At 46.9% G+C, this 16,797-nt stretch overlaps 1 protein-coding gene across 1 annotated transcript in view; it reads right to left on the bottom strand.

Annotated features, from left to right (window-relative positions):
- The window catches only part of slc16a10 (solute carrier family 16 member 10), a 110,992-nt gene that overhangs the window by 18,766 nt on the left and 75,429 nt on the right, over positions 1-16,797 (bottom strand). Inside the window, exons 2-3 of the mRNA XM_080192919.1 lie at positions 15,902-16,046; positions 9,916-10,342 (exon numbers count right to left, since the gene is read on the bottom strand). Of these exons, the coding sequence (XP_080049045.1) occupies positions 9,916-10,342; positions 15,902-16,046 (572 nt within the window). The remainder of the gene's footprint in view (positions 1-9,915; positions 10,343-15,901; positions 16,047-16,797) is intronic.

Here is a 16,797-nt window from a genome sequence, read left to right as displayed (position 1 = left end):
AAGGAGGCCATTCGGCCCATTGAGTCTGCGCCGATCACAATCCCATCCAGACCCTATCTCCACAACCCCATGCATTTACCCTAGCTAGTCCCCCTGACACTAAGGGATAATTTAGCATGGCCAATCCACCCAATCCACAAATCTTTGCACTGTAGTAGTAAACCGGAACACCCAGAGGAAATCCACGCTGACACGGCGAGAACGTGCAAACTCCACACAGACAGTGACCAAGCCAGTAAGCGAACCCAGATCGCTGGCACTGTGAGGCAGCAGTGCAAACCACTGTGCCAGCATGCCGCACTTTTGCAATGGAATGAACCAGCAGCATAAGAAAAACAGGAAAGTAAATAAAATGCTATATTTGAAGCAATATACTACTAAATTATCAAAAAGATAGGAAACTAGAAGAGAACAGTATGGTCCTTTTAATCCAGACAATTTTTTCTGTGACTCAAAAAAGATTGCCCAAAAATGAAACCAAAAGAATCAATAGAACGGCAGGTTAATGGACAGGTGCCAAACTCCTCCTGACAGCGACGATGAAGGCTACAGTAATAGGGCTCTACTACTACCTCTGGCAGCTTGTTCCAGACACTCACTACCCTTTGTGTGAAAAAGTTGCTCCTCTTGTATCTCTCCCCTCTCACCTTAAACCTATGCCCTCTAGTTTTAGACTCCCCTGCCTTTGGGAAAAGATATTGACTATCTCGCTGATCTGTGCCCCTGATTATTTTATAGACCTCTATAAGATCACCCCTCAGCCTCCTACGCTCCAGAGGAAAAAGCCCCAGTCTATTCAGCCTCTCCTTACAACTCAATCCATCAAGTCCCGGCAGCATCCTAGTAAATCTTTTCTGCCCTCTTTCCAATTTAATAATATCCTGTCTGTAATAGGGAAGTGCTGGAGGAGGTCACATTATTCATAAGCCAGACCAAAATGCCGAGCTTTCAAAATTTTCCAAAATGTATTTCTTTGTTGCGGCCGCAGTCACTGTGCTGAGTCAGCTACTGCAACATGAGAACAACAGATACTGGCAATTTACAACAGCACCTCAATAGAGGAAGTGTAGACTAATGTGAAACTTCTTGGGTGTTGAAAATAGGTCAACATGATTGGGGAAACGATGAGGGAGATAACTCAAATCTTAGCTACAGATATGGAGAGTGCCTCTGTGACTGCTCCATTTAGCTTTCAGAGTAACAGGTTGGGATACTTTTGCTTCGAGAGTCTTTCCACGCAGTTGGATAGATTCCAAGGTGCTACAACCTTTTCCATTCCGGGTCAGATTCTGGGCTGTATTTTACATGCGCTAGCTAGGCATGGGGGCTGGAGTTCACGCCCTGAGATCACCCTGATAATAGACGATGGGCTACTGAAATCAGCTGGCTGCTCACCATATCCATCTAGTCAATCAGAGGCCAATCAGACTCATTACAAGTGACGTGACCCTGATAAGAACTGATGACTACTGACGCTGGAATTTGAAACAAAAACAGTCTGACTACTTCAGAGTGAAAGAGAGGGAGAAATGTGATAGATTTTATATTGTACAGGAGAAGGTCAGTGATTGGTAAGAACACTGGGAGACATTGCAATTAAGATACAAAGAACAAAGAACAAAGAACAACACAGCACGGGAAACAGGCCCTTCGGCCCAACGAGCCCGCGCCGCCGTCCTACTATCTCAGTGACCTATTCATGATTTTAGTCTACGTCTAACGTGCGAGGATCAGGGAGGTCCAATTTAGGGACAATTTTAGTACCCAATCAATCAGCCTAAAAGCACATCTTTGGGGGATGTGGGAGGAAACCGGAGCACCCGGAGGAAACCCACGCAACCACGGGGAGAACGTGCAAACTCCCACAGACACAGGCCCAAATCCATGTGTCCGCACAGCAACAGAGATAGTCTCTGAGCTGTCATGTTGCCCTCGAGATGGTCCAGTTTAAGCACACTAACGACATGAAGCAATAGGCAACTCCCGAAGCAACATCCAAGAGCAGCCCACTACAACCTGCCGCCTGCATGCCCCTTGCTGGACTTAAATGCCTGTGGAGACAAAAAAATTCATTATTAAACAGGCAAAGACTAACATTCCTGAGGCAAAATGTATTCCCAAGCCTACAATGTTCAGTAAGGCCTACTATATCCCCCTATATGTAGCCCGCTCATATGGCTGTCTAAGTGACTCTTAAACAACCCTAGCGTGCCTGCTTCCACCACCTTACTCGGCAGTGCATTCCACACCCCCACTACCCTTTGCGTGAAAAACTGCCCTCTAATATTTGTCTTATACCTAGCCCCCCTCACCCTAAGCCCGTGACCCCTCGTTCTATCCATTTCTTGTAGCGGAAAAAGCTTACCACCATTTACTCTATCTATCCCCTTCATAATCTTATAAACCTCTATTAGATCCCCCCTCAGCCGACGTCTCTCAAGGGAAAACAGCCCAAGTTCATCCAATCTTTCCTCGTAAGACAGCCCTTCCATACCAGGCAACATCCTGGTAAATCTCCTCTGCACTCTCTCCAGGATCTCTACATCCTTCCGGTAGTACGGCGACCAGAACTGGACACAGTACTCCAAGTGAGGCCTAACCAATGTTCTATACAACTGCAACATCAAACTCCTACTCTTATATTCTATACCTCTTCCTATGAAGGCTAACATACCATACGCTTTCCTCATCACATTCTGCACCTGTACCGACACCTTCAGGGACTTATGCACTTGCACCCCCAGGTCTCTCTGCGTATCTATACTCCGGATAGTTCTACCTTTTATCGTATAACTCCCCTCCACATTATTCCGGCCAAAGTGCATCACCTCGCATTTCTCCGGATTAAATTCCATTTGCCATCTATCTGCCCAATCTACCAGCCTGTCTATGTCCTGTTGCATTGCCAGGCACTGCTCCTCAGTACCCGCCAATCCAACCATCTTGGTGTCATCAGCAAATTTGCTGATCACACCACCTACCCCCTCTTCCAAGTCATTAATATATACCACAAATAGAAGAGGTCCAAGTACCGAGATGTAAGAACATAAGACATAGGAGAAGAATTAGGCCACTCGGCCCACTGGGTTTGCATCGCCATTCAATCATGTCTGATATTTTTCTCATTCCCATTCTCCTGCCTTTTCCCCATAACCCCTGATCCCCTTATTAATCAAGAACCTATCTATCTCTGTCTTAAAGACACTCAATGACTTGGCCTCCACAGCCTTCTGTGGCAAAGAGTTCCACAGATTCACCACCCTCTGGCTGAAGAAATTCCTCCTCATCTCTGTTTTAAAGGATTGTCCCTTTAGCCTGAGGTTGTGCCCTCTGCTTCTAGTTTTTCCTACTAGTGGAAACATCCTCTCCATGTCCACTCCCTCCAGGCCTCTCAATATCCTGTAAGTTTCAGTAAGATCCCCCCTCATCTTTCTAAACTCCAACGAGTACAGACCCAAGATCCTCAATGGTTCTTCATACAACAAGCTCTTGAACAGGAATTCCCAAGTCTCTTTGTGTTTCAGATTTTCTAAGTATTTTCCCATTTAGAAAATAGTCTATGCCCCCATTCCTCCTTCCATATCGGGTACAAGACAGAGGAGGTGTTCATGACAAGAGAAGATGCTAATGGTTGTATAAAGGTGAGACATCAGAATGTGGTAATGGGAGGTCAGTGCTCAGTGAAAGCAAAATTAAAGAAAAAGCGTAACACAGACTCAAAACATTAACTCAGTTTCTCTCTCCACAGATACTGCCAGACATGCTAAGATTTCCAGCATTTTCTGTTTTGATAAGCTGCCCACACCATTAAATGTTTGGCATGGGCTGTCGGGCAGGAGTGGGCAGCCAGGTTTTGTTTTACATCGTATGGACAAGTTGGGCCAAAGGACCTGTTTATGCGCTGAGCAGGAGAATCCTATAGTGCAGAAGGAGGTCATTCGAGCCATCAAGTCTACACCGACCACAATCCCACCCAGGCCTTATCCCCACTACTCCTTGCACTTATGCTAGTTAGCCCCCCTGACACTAAGGGGCAATTTAGCATGGCCCTGGCACTGTGCTAACCACTGTGCCACCATGCCACCCCAAGGAAGGGAGCTTTCTAAGGGGGGGCTTCACTTTACAGAGTCGGTTGTGACCCCATAAGATAGGTGGAATCTTCCCTTTTCTTCCAACCTGCCTGCAGCCTTACACTCCATCCCAATTCCCCATTATTCTGCCCTCTGTTTTTGGGATGGATGGTGCATTCATTCAGTGACTTTTCCCGACACTTCTGCAGTGCCCTAACAGACAGGGAAATATCTTCAGTTTACAGGTTCAGTTTCTGTGGATGGCACAGTGGTTAGCACTGCTGCCTCACAGTGCCAAGGACTCGGTTCCTGATTCCTGGCTTGGGTTAGAATCGTAGAGGTTTACAGCATGGAAACAGGCCCTTTGGCCCAACTTGTCCATGCCATCCTTTTTATTTTAAAACCCCTAAGCTAATCCCAATTGCCTGCATTTGGCCCATATCCACGTGCATGTTATTGATGTTTTTCTCTTTTAATCCACGGGTGCTTCGGTCCGCCTTGTTGTCCAACAAGGGGCATACACGCGATGGGTTGTACGAGGGCTGCTCTTGGATGTTTCGAGAGTAGACTAGTGCTTCACATTGTTAGTGTACGCTTAAACTGGACCAGATGCTGGGCAACATGACAGCTCAGTGACTATCACTGTTTGCTGTGCAGATACATGGATTTGGGCCAGTGTCTGTGGGAGTTTGCGCATTCTCCTCGTGCTTGCGTGGGTTTTCTCCGGGTGCTCCGGTTTCCTCCCACACCCCAAAGGTGTGCTCTTAGGCTGATTGGTGTTACAAATTGTCCCTAAATTATTTTCCCCTCAATCTGATTTCCAATGTGGAGTGCCATAAGCATAGACATGGGTCATGGGTGGAGAGGGGACTCACAATGTTGAAATGGCGGCATAGGCTCGTTGGGCTGAAGGGCCTGTTTCCCGTGCTGTGTCGTTCTTTGTCTTTGTCTTATCCCTCTATACCCATCGTACCCATGTAACTATCTAAATGCTTTTTAAAAGACAAAATTGTACCTGCCTCTACTACTACCTCTGGCAGCTTGTTCCAGACACTCACCACCCTCTGTGTGAAAAAACTGCCCCTCTGGACTCTTTTGTATCTCTCCCCTCTCACCTTAAACCTATGCCCACTAGTTCTAGATTCCTCTACCTTTGGGAAAAGATATTGGCTAACTGATCTGTGCCACTCATTATTTTACAGACCTCTATAAGATCACCCTTCAGCTTCCTACAGTCCAGAGAAAAAAGTCCCAGTCTATCCAGCCTCTCCTTATAACTCAATCCATCAAGTCCCAAAAGCTTCCTAGTAAATCTTTTCTGCACTCTTTCTAGTTTAATAATATCCTTTCTATAATGGGATGACGAGAATTGCACACAGTATTCCAAGTGTGGCCTAACCAATGTCTTGTACAACTTCAACAAGACGTCCCAACTCCTGTATTCAATGTTCTGACCGATGAAACCAAGCATGCCGAATGCCTTCTTCACCACTCTGTATGTATGGAAACTGCATGTTCTACACAGTGCTAATCACTGTGCCATCGTGCCATCCACAGAAACTGACCCCTGTAAACTGAAGGTATTTCTCTGTCTGTTAGGGCACTGCGTGGGTTTCCTCCGGGTGCTCTGGTTTCCTCCCATAGTCTAAAGATGTGTGGGTTAGATAGATTGGCCACGCTAAATTAGTGTCAGGGGGACCAGCTAGGGTAAATGCATGGGGTTATGGGAATAGGGCCTGGGAGGGACTGTGGTCGGTGCAGACTCAATGGGCCGAGTGGCCTCCTTCTGCACTGTAGTATTCTATGATTTTACAAAGTGGGCGGGCTAAAGTAGGAGAATGTTTTTGTGGGCAGTGGGGTGGGAATATGGTTGGAGCTTTTCAAGGCAGGATTCCCGCTTTGTTTGTATCCCTGATGCACATTCCTTCATGAGGGAGTGTTAGTTCCTCAACTCCCAACCTGCCAAGCACCTGCAGCAGTGACACCAACACATCAAGGATGACAAACGCAAGCCCAAAAACATCTCTTCTCCACATTTCACTGCCTCCTCCTCTGTCACCACCCTCCACTCGCTCTGCAATGACACGCAAGCTGTGATCCTCACCAACAGAGCCATTTCAGAATGAATTTCACATCCCCCAAGCTGAGGGTAAAATGGATCCACATTTGATCACATTCAGTCTCAAGGCTGAAGTGCAAAGTCCCCAAACCTGCCCTTTCAAATGCACATACAGCAGTGATCATCTTTAACTAGCAATCAGTCCAACTGGTACCTGCAGAGGAAAAGGAAACTAGGAAAGATCATAGAAACACTACAGTGCAGAAAGAGGCCATTCGGACCATCAAGTCTGCACTGACAACAATCCCACCCAGGCCTCATTCCCGTATTTACCCGCTAATCCTTCTAACATACGCATCCCGGGACACTAAGGAGCAATTTAGCCAATCCACCTAACCCTCACATCTTTGGACTGTGGGAGGAAACTGGAGCACCCAGAGGAAACCCACATAGACACGGGGAGAATGTGCAAACCCCACACAGACAGCGACCTGAGCCAGGAATCAAACACAGGTCCCTGGAGCTGTGAAGCAACAGTGCTAACCACTGTGCCGCCCCTGTAAAAATGCAGATAGTGGTGTTAAGACCATAAGACATAGGAGCAAAATTAAGCCACCAGGCAGATCGAGTCTGCTCTGCCGTTCAATCATGGCTTTATATTTTTCTCATCCCCATTCTCCTGCCTTTTCCCCAGACCCCCTGATCCCCTTTAAAAAGCAGCACCTTCCTCTGCAGTGAAGCCAGTGCTGGAACCTGCCTTTAAGCAAACAACTGCTGTCCAGCTGGGAAGTGGAGGAGGGGAAGCAGCCATTGGAACAGATGTTCAGTTGCAAAAGTTGAAACTGAGACATTGTTCTGGAAAGCAGCCAAACGCACAGGGAAATTCAAATCATTGCGACACGAGGTGAACTCTGATTAAACTCTGTTTAAGAAGAGCAGAAGAGACAATCTGGGAAATTGCAGACCTGTGAGCTTTACATCAGTGGTGGGGAAATTATTGGAGAAGATTCTTAGGGACAGGATGTACTCACATCTGGAAGAGAATAGGCTTATTAACAATAGGCAGCATGGTTTTGTGAAGGATGCCGTGTCGCGCAAACTTGATTGAGTTCTTTGAGCAAGTGGTGAAACAAATTGACCAGGGCAGGGCAGTGAATTGTATACATGGACTTTAGTAAAGCCTTCGATAAGGTCCCTCATGACAGGCTAATACAGAAGGTGAAATCATATGGGATTCAAGGTGAGCTGGTAAGTTGGATACAAAACTGGTTTGGACATAGAAAGCAGAGAGTAGCAGTGGAAGAGTATTTTTCTAACTAGAGGTCTGTGACAAGCAGTTTTCCACAAGGATCAGTGCTGGGGCCTCTGTTGTTTGTAATATATATAAATGATTTGGAGGAAAATGTAGGTGGTCTGATTAGTAAATTTGCAGAATTCACAAAATTTGGGGAAGTAACAGACAGTGAGGAGGATTGTCAGAGGATACAGCAGGATATAAATTGACTGGAGACCTGGGCCGAAAAATGGCAGATGGAATTTAACCTGGACAAATGCGAGGTGATGTGATTTGGAAGGTCTACTGCAGAAGGAAAGTAGAGAATAAATGGTACAGCCCATAGAAATATTAGCATACAGAGGGATCTTGGTGTGCAGATCCCTGTGGCAACTCAGGTGGTCATGGTGGCGTCATCTGTCGGGCCTTTGTGTATAAGAATTGGGGAATCATTTTGCAGCTGTATAAGACTTTGGTTAGGCTGCATTTGGAGTATTGTGTACAAATCTGGATGCCACACTACCGGAAGGATGTTGATGGATTGGAAAAGTGCAGCAGAGATTTACAAGGATGTTGCCTAGTTTGGAGGATATAGATTATAAAGAAAGGTTGAACAAACTTGGATTGTTTTCATTGGAGCATTGGGAGGATGAGGGAGGCCTGATAGAGATTTATAAGATTATGACAGGCTTGGATACAGTGGATAGTCAGAGTCTTTTTTCTAGGATCAAAGGGTCAATTACTCGGGGGCATAGGTTGAGCATGAGGGGAAATTTTAAAAGAGATGTAAGGGGCGAGTTTTTCACACAGAGGGTGGTGAATGCCTGAAATGTGCTGCTGGAAGCAGATTTTATAATAACATTCAAGAGGCATCTGGATAGATACATAAATAGGCAGGAACAGAGGGATGTGGGTCACGTAGAGGCAAGAAGATATTAGATTAGAGAGGCACCAGTGTCGGCACAGACTTGGTGGGCCAAAGGGCCTGTTCCTGTGCTGTATTGTTCTTTGACAGTGCAATTTATATCACACGTCGGTAGGAAAAATTCTAAAAATTGGTTAAACTTCCAAAGAAGCAGTGCTTTCTGCAACCAGTGAAGATAGAGAAGTTTTTTTTAAAACTGTAAGGGGGTGGATGCTGTATATTGGTTAAGGAAACAATCGCAGCTGGGAAGAATCATAGAATCCCAACCATTCCGAGAATTCATTCATAGAATTCCGAGCCTGTACCAGCAACAATCCCACCCATCAGGCCCTATTCCCATAACCCCACATAGTTACTCTGCTAATCCCCCCGACATTAAGGGTCAATTTAGCATGGCCAATCCACCTAACCGACACATCTTTGGAGTGTGGGAGGAAACTGGAGCACCCGGAGGAAACCCATGCAGGCATGGGGAGAACGTGCAAACTCCACACAGACAGTGACCTGAGGCTGGAATCGAACCAGAGTCCCTAGCACCGTGAGGCACCAGTGCTAACCACTGTGCCACCAATTAAGGCCACATGCTCAAATGATTGTGTGCGATTATAAATTTTACTTAACCAGATTTTTACTAAAATGAGCCCTCTTGGTATTTTACATAAATATCTTCACTAAAGTTCGGCTTTTCTAAATCTAAATATCTTGTCTGGATGCAGAAGAATTTCTGCCATTTGGAATCTCGATAAGACAGCATGGAGACTGCACCGTGGAGGGATTCCTCCCGGGGCTGGCTCCCTCTTTAGCAGAGAGAACTGTATGCACACTGGTCTTTCATCTTTTCAACACAGGCATTCTGCTTTTCTACTCTTTCTGCTGGCGAGCTGAAGCACCCAACAAACAATGCAGTTTATTAAAGTCAGTTTGATCCAACTATCTGTCCAAGCATTTGTTTCTGATCCAGCAGTGCTACAAATCTTAATTTTCACCCTTGTATTCAAACCCCTCCATAATCTTTTGACTGTCTTCACGCTATGTAAAGTTTATTTATTAGTGTCACATGTAAAAGTTTATTTATTTATTAATCACAAGTAATGCTTACATTAACACTGCAATGAAGTTACTGTGAAAATCCCCAAATTGCTACACTCCAGCGCCTGTTCGGACACACTGAGGGAGAATTTAGCACAGCTAATGCCCCTCACCAGCATGTGTTTCGGACTGTGGGAGGAAACCAAAGCACCCAGGGGAAAACCTACATAGACACGGCGAGAATGTGCAGACTCCGCACAGACAGTGGCTGAAGCCAGGAATCAAACCCGGGTCCCTGGCGCTGTGAGGCAGTATTATGCCACTGGAAGCCGTGCCTGCAGTTACCTAGATCCCACTGTGTGGAATTCCCCCTCCAAACTTTTTCACCTCTTCTGTTCCTTTAAGATACATTTTAGAAACTGTTTTTTTGACCAAACCTCTGTCCTAATATCTTGTGCGTCAATTTTCGATTGTTAGCACTCCTGTCAAACCTGTTAAAGGTAATATGGAACAATGCAAGTTTAGTTTTTGGCGTTGCATGTAAACAGGAAATACTTACAAGATGAACGTAAGGCACAAAGTATCCAAAGAGTGCAGTTGGGATTCCAAACGCCCAGATGCGATATCCTAGGAATTTCCATATCCTCACATTGAAAACTTTTTTTATGTTCAGTTTTCGTCTCGAGGACTTACTGTGGTTGCTCACTGGGATGAGGGGTTTGTAAGTGAATCCAACCAGAAACAACACAAACATGAAGGCACTGAGGACACGCAGAGTATGGGCGAGTCCAATTTTTGGCAGCAGCTTTGTCAAAAGCAAAGGTAAGACTATGGTGAAGACACTGCTGCCCGCTGTGACAATACCATTCACCAGGCCCAAACGCTGCTTGAAATAGTGTCCCAGGATCACCAGAGATGGCTGATAAGCAAATGAAGAACCACAACCAAACACGATTCCATATGTAAAATACATAGGCTCCAGGGACCTGCATTCAACACAAAGTGGAGTGGTGGGGGAAAGATAAAAAAGAGTGGAATAAAAAACATCAGTTGTAAGTTTGAAGTTGCAAGCAAAACTAAACAAGTTACAATGCGCTGTATTCTATAATAGAATCCCTACAGTGCAGGAGGAGGCCATTTGGCCCATCGAGCCTGCACCGACCACCATCCCACCCAGGCCCTCTCCCCGTAATCCCACGTATTTACCCTGCTAATCTCCCTGACACTAAGGGGCAATTTAACATGGTCAATCAACCTCACCCGCACATCTTTGGACAGTGGGAGGAAACCGGAACACCCGGAGGAAACCCACACAGACATGGGGAGAACGTGCAAACTCCAGACAGACAGTGACCCAAGGTCAGAATTGAATCCAGGTTCCTGTGGCTCTGAGGCAGTAATGCTAACCACTGTGCCACTATGGCTCGTACCATGGCATTTATACAACTTTTTAAATTAGAGAAATTGTATCAGGATGAACCTGTGTTCCGCTTATGCTCAAGAAACAGACTCCAAAATATCATAAGACCATAAGACATAGGAGCAGAATTAGACCACTCGGCCCATTGAGTCTGCGTCGCCATTCAATCATGGCTGATATTTTTCTCATCTCCATTCTCCTGCCTTTTCCCCATAACCTCTGATCTCCTTTATTAATCAAGAACTTATCTACCTCTGTCATAAAGACACTCAATGACCTGGCCTCCACAGCCTTCTGCAGCAAAGAGTTCCACAGATTCACCATTCTCTGGCTGAAGAAATTCCTCCTCATCTCTGTTTTAAAGGATCATCCTTTAGCCTGAGGTTGTGTCCTCTGGTTCTAGTTTTTCCCACTAGTGGAAAGATCCTCTGTACGTCAACTCTATCCAGGCCTTGCAATATCCTGTAAGTTCAATAAGATCCGCGCCCCCCCCCGCCCCCCCGTCCTTCTAAACTCCAATGCGTATAGACCCAGAGTCCTCAATCATTCCTCATACAACAAGCTCTTCATTCCAGGGATCATTCTTGGACCCCTTCCAAGACGAGCATATCTTTCCTTAGATATGGGGCCCAAAACTGCTCACAATGTTTCAAATGTGATCTGACCAGAACCTTATACAGCCTCAGAAGTACATCCCTGCTCTTGTATTGCAGCCCTCCCGACATGAATACTAACATTGCATTTGTCTTCCTGACTGCCAACTGAACCTGCACGTCAATCTTAAGAGAATCTTGAACAAGAACTCCTAAGTCCCTTTGTGCTTCTGATTTCCTGAGCATTTTCCCATTTAGATAATAGTCTATGCGTCCATTCCTCCTTCCAAACTGCACAGCCTTACACTTTTGCACAATTTATTCCATCTGCCACTTCTTTGCCCATTTTCCTAACCTGTCCAAGTCCTTCTGCAGTTCCCCTGCTTCTTTAATACTATCTGTTCTTCTACATATCTTTGTATCACCTGCAAACTTAGCAACAGTGCTATACGATCAGCTAGCATAGAAGTATTGTTAAAGCCCATCCATTTCCAAACAAATCTCAGGCACATCGGAGAATTCTTTCCGACCTTCGCTCCATTCTCATTATGGTCAAAGTAAGGCTTTTCCTACACCTGAGAGACAGAGACAGGTGCCTGGGGCAGTAGCATTAATATAGGTCCAGGAAAAGCTCAATCACTCTGGCAACAGCGCTAAGAAAGGCTTCTTCTCATTTTCTTTTTTCACGGCAAGAAGCTCTATGAATTCAATGATCATTCACATGGTCTTCCCCTGCAAACTGTTATTAATAGTTGTGTTGGGTCAGGAGGGCTGGATCACTGAGCTGGACAATTCCAAGGAGATATTACAGCAAGGTGTTGGGGTTGATTGTGTTAAAGACTCAAGCAGATGAGGCACAATGTTACACTGCCATGGTTACTGTCTGGGATTTTGGTTAGGATTGATTTAATATTGTGAGGAGGGGAGGAGCTGGAGTGGATGAACCCACAACCCTTACAAGAGTTGCTGCATCAATCTTTTCTTTTTGCTTGAGCGGCATGGTGGCACAGTGGTTAGTGCTGCTGCCTCACGGTGCCAGGGTTCCAGGTTCAATTGCAGCCTCGGGTCACTATCTGTGTGGATTTTGCATGTTCTTCCCGTGTCTGTGTGGGTGTCCTCCAGGTGCTCCAGTTTCCTCCCACAGTCCGAAGATGTGCAGGTTAGGTTGATTGGCCATGCTAAATTGCCTCTTAGTGTCATGGGGGTGGTTAACAGGGTAAATGCGTGGGAATAGGGCCTGGGTGGGATTGTGGTCAATAAAGACTCAATGGGCCAAATGGCCTTCTTTGGTACTGTAGGGATTCTATGATCTCTCCATGAAGACAAATAGTGCTACAGTGGCCTCAAAGGCAAAAAAGACATGGTGACACGGAGCAAAATAACGTATATAATGGAAATCTGAAATAAAAACAGAAAATTCTGGAACTACTCTGCGTTTGGAGAGAGATACAGAATTAACATTCCAGTTCACTCTTCGACCAGAGATATTGTTGAACACCACTTGGAGGAAGCACTGAGGGTGGCAAGGGCACAGAATGTATCCTCAATGTCCATCACCAAGAATGGCTCAGTAGTACCCCCACAGGCCAAGCTGGGCAGATCGTAAAGGATATAGTTGCCGGACAAGGGACTGCAGCAGGTGGTGAGGGAACCAACGAGAGAGAGAAAAAACAGATTTGATCTCATCATCACAAACCTGCCTGCCCCAAATGCACGTGTCCTTGGCAGTATCTGTAGGTGACCAGCCCACAGTCCTTGAGGAGACAAAGTCTTCATGTTGAGGATAACCTCCATCGTGTTGTGTGGCACTATCACTGTGATAAATGAGATAGATTTTGAACAGCTCTCATGACTCAAGACTGGGCTGTGGGCCATCAGCAGCACCAGAATTGTATTCAACCACAAACTGTAACCTCATTGCCCAGCATATCCCCCACTCTACCATTACCGTCAAGCCAGGGGATCAACCCTGGTTCAGTGAAGACTGCAGGAGGGCATCCCAGGAGCAACACCAGGCGTACATATAAATGAGATATCAAGCTGGTGAAGCTACAACACTCTTTGCAAACCTATCAGCACAAGCAGCAAATAACAAACAGAGCTAAGTAATTCAATAACCATTGGATCAGATTCAAGCTCTGCAGTCCTTCCACATCCAGCTGTGAAGGGTGGTGGACAATTAAACAATTTACTGGAGGAGGAGGGTCCACAAACATCCCCATCCTCAATGATGGAGGAGCCCAGCATATCAGTGCAAAAGATAAGGCTGGAACATTCACACAAATCTTCAGCCACAAGTGCTAAATGGACGATCCTTTTCGGCCTCCTCTCGAGGTCCCCAGCATCAGATGTCTGTCCAGCTAATTCAATTCACTCCACATGATAGCAGGAAACAGCTGAAGACACTGGATACGACAAAGGCAATGGGCCCTGACAACATTCCAGCAATACTAAAGACATGCTCCAGAACTTGCCGTGCTCCTAGCCAAGCTGTTCCAGTACAGCGATAACACTGGCATCTACCCGGCAATGTGGAAAATTGCCCAGGTATGTCCTGTACACATGAAACAGGACAAATCCAACCCGGCGAATTACTGCGCAATCAGTCTATTCTCGATCATCGACAAAATGATGGAAGGAGTCATAAATAGCGTTATCAAGCTGCATTTACTCAGCAATAACCTGCTCACTGATTCTCTGATTGGATTCCGTCGGGGTCACTCAGTTCCTGACCTCATTACAGCCTTGATTCAAACATGGACAATAAAGCTGAGCTTTAGAGGTGATGTGAGAGTGATTGCCCTTTACATTAAGACAGCATTTAACCGAGTGAGGCATCAAGGCGCCCAAACAAAACTGGAGTCAATGGGAACCGGGGGAAAGCTCTCCACTAGTTGGAGTCATGTCTGGCATGAAGGAAGATGGTTGTGCTGGTTGGAGGTCAACCATTTCAGTTCTAGGACATCACTGCAGGAGTTCCTCAGGGTAGTGCCCTAGGCCCAATCATCTTCAGCTGCTTCATCAATGACCTGCCTTCCATCATAAGGTTCACAGTACAAGTTCCGTATGGTATGATTTGTATGGATAGCATACAAAACAATACTTTTCACTGTATCCGAGTTAATGCGACAATAATAAATCAAATCAAACGTTCAGCATCACTCATGACTCCTCCTGAAGCAGACAATGTCCAAATGCAGCAAGACCTGGACAGTATCCAGGGTTGGGCTGAGAAGCGGCAAGTAACATTTGCACCACACAAGTGTCAGGCAATAACTATCTCCAACAAGAGGCAATCTAACCATCGACCCTTGACATTCAACAGCATTATCATCATTGAATCCCCACAAACAACATTCTGCTGTGCTGCTGACCCCAGCCTGCACCCCCAACAGTTCCCCCCCCCACCCCCCACACCACTAACAAGTGGCCTGACTCATTTCTTGATCCTGAAACTCCAGTAGGTGTTTTTCCTGCAATAGCCACCATTCTTCCTGCATTGTTGATGAGCACAAGAGCCTCCAGCCGGCCAGTCTCTCCACCAGCCTCCGGCCAGCCGGTCTCTCCACCAGCCTCTGGCCAGCCAGTCTCTCCACCAGCCTCCGGCCAGCCAGTCTCTCCACCAGCCTCCGGCCAGCCGGTCTCTCCACCAGCCTCCGGCCAGCCAGTCTCTCCACCAGCCTCCGGCCAGCCGACCTCTCCACCAGCCTCCGGCCAGCCAGTCTCTCCACCAGCCTCCGGCCAGCCGACCTCTCCACCAGCCTCCGGCCAGCCAGTCTCTCCACCAGCCTCCGGCCAGCCGACCTCTCCACCAGCCTCCGGCCAGCCAGTCTCTCCACCAGCCTCCAGCCAGCCGGTCTCTCCGCCAGCCTCTGGTCAGCCGGTCTCTCCACCAGCCTCCGGCCAGCCGGTCTCTCCACCAACCTCCGGCCGGCCAGTCTCTCCACCAACCTCCGGCCGGCCAGTCTCTCCGCCAGCCTCCAGCCAGCCGACCTCTCCGCCAGCCTCCAGCCAGCCGACCTCTCCGCCAGCCTCCGGCCAGCCGGTCTCTCCACCAGCCTCCGGCCAGCCGGTCTCTCCGCCAGCCTCTGGCCGGCCAGTCTCTCCACCAACCTCCGGCCAGCCGGTCTCTCCGCCAGCCTCCGGCCAGCCGGTCTCTCCACCAACCTCCGGCCAGCCGGTCTGTCCACCAGCCTCCGGCCGGCCAGTCTCTCCACCAACCTCCGGCCGGCCGGCATCTCTGGGCTGGTGAGACTTCTGTCCCTGGAATCCTGGATCTAGGGAAGGCCCATCTGATTGGAATGTGGTTGGGGGGGTATGGGGAAGGCTTCCTGAAAAGAGGCAGCGTTGGTCTCTCGCCATCTCTCCAGCCAAGTGCCTCAACAAGATATTGCCCAGTGTTTCCTGAAAGATCTTTTTAATTTGCAATCCATAGGGGAGCAGCCAATGTTAAAAACGCTCCTAAGAGCACATATTTGAAGAAGTATCTGCAGGAGCAGAAGAAGTTACCATAAATTTAGCTCAAAACTCACTTGACAAATGAACTTGAAATGAGCCCGATGAAAGCCACCGCAGCTCCGACTGTTGCAGTCTTCCTGCATCCATAAAGGTCCGTGAAAACACTGACGATAGGCGAGCAGAAGAAAATCATTCCCATGGACAACGAACCCACCCATGCTGCAGAGAAAGAAGACACATTTAACAAACTGAACACTAATAATACTTTGCTATTGTCTCCCAGCAAACCAACACCCCACATCAAGAGGGATCCTCAGCATGGACTGGGCTATTCATTCTTCCAAAATTTCAGTAACACATTTATGATTACAACCGTACTCCAGAAACAAAGATAATTAAACTCAATGCAAACGCTTCCATTAATCTACAACTTCCCTCTTGCCTTACAACCATAAATTGGAAATTCGCATGTCAGCTATGACTCTCCCCAACTTTTACAGATGCGCCATAGAAAGCATTCTTTCCGGTTGTATCACAGCTTGGTATGGCTCCTGCTCTGTCCAAGATCGCAAGAAACTACAAAAGGTCATGAATGCAGCCCAATCCATCACCAAACCAGCCTCCCATCCATTGATTCTGTCTACACTTCCCGTTGCCTCAGCAAAGCAGCCGGCATAATTAAGGACCCCATGCACCCCGGACATTCTCTATTCCACCTTCTTCCATCGGGAAGAAGATACAAAAGTCTGAGGTCACATACCAACCAACTCAAGAACAGCTTCTTCCCTGCTGCTATCAGACTTTTGAATGGACTTACCTTGCACTAAATTGATTTTTCTCTACACCCTAGCTATGACTGTAACGCTACATTCCGTACTCTCTCATTTCCTTCTCTATGAACGGTATGCTTTGTCTGTATAGCACACAAGAAACAATACTTTTAACTGTATACTTGTGACAATAATAAGTA

Source organism: Carcharhinus amblyrhynchos, chromosome 7 (assembly GCF_965287045.1).
Source record: "Carcharhinus amblyrhynchos chromosome 7, sCarAmb.v2.hapA, whole genome shotgun sequence".
Lineage (NCBI taxonomy): Eukaryota > Metazoa > Chordata > Chondrichthyes > Carcharhiniformes > Carcharhinidae > Carcharhinus > Carcharhinus amblyrhynchos.
The sequence above is the reverse complement of the archived record's forward strand: the minus strand, read 5'-3'. Positions and strand labels throughout refer to the sequence as shown.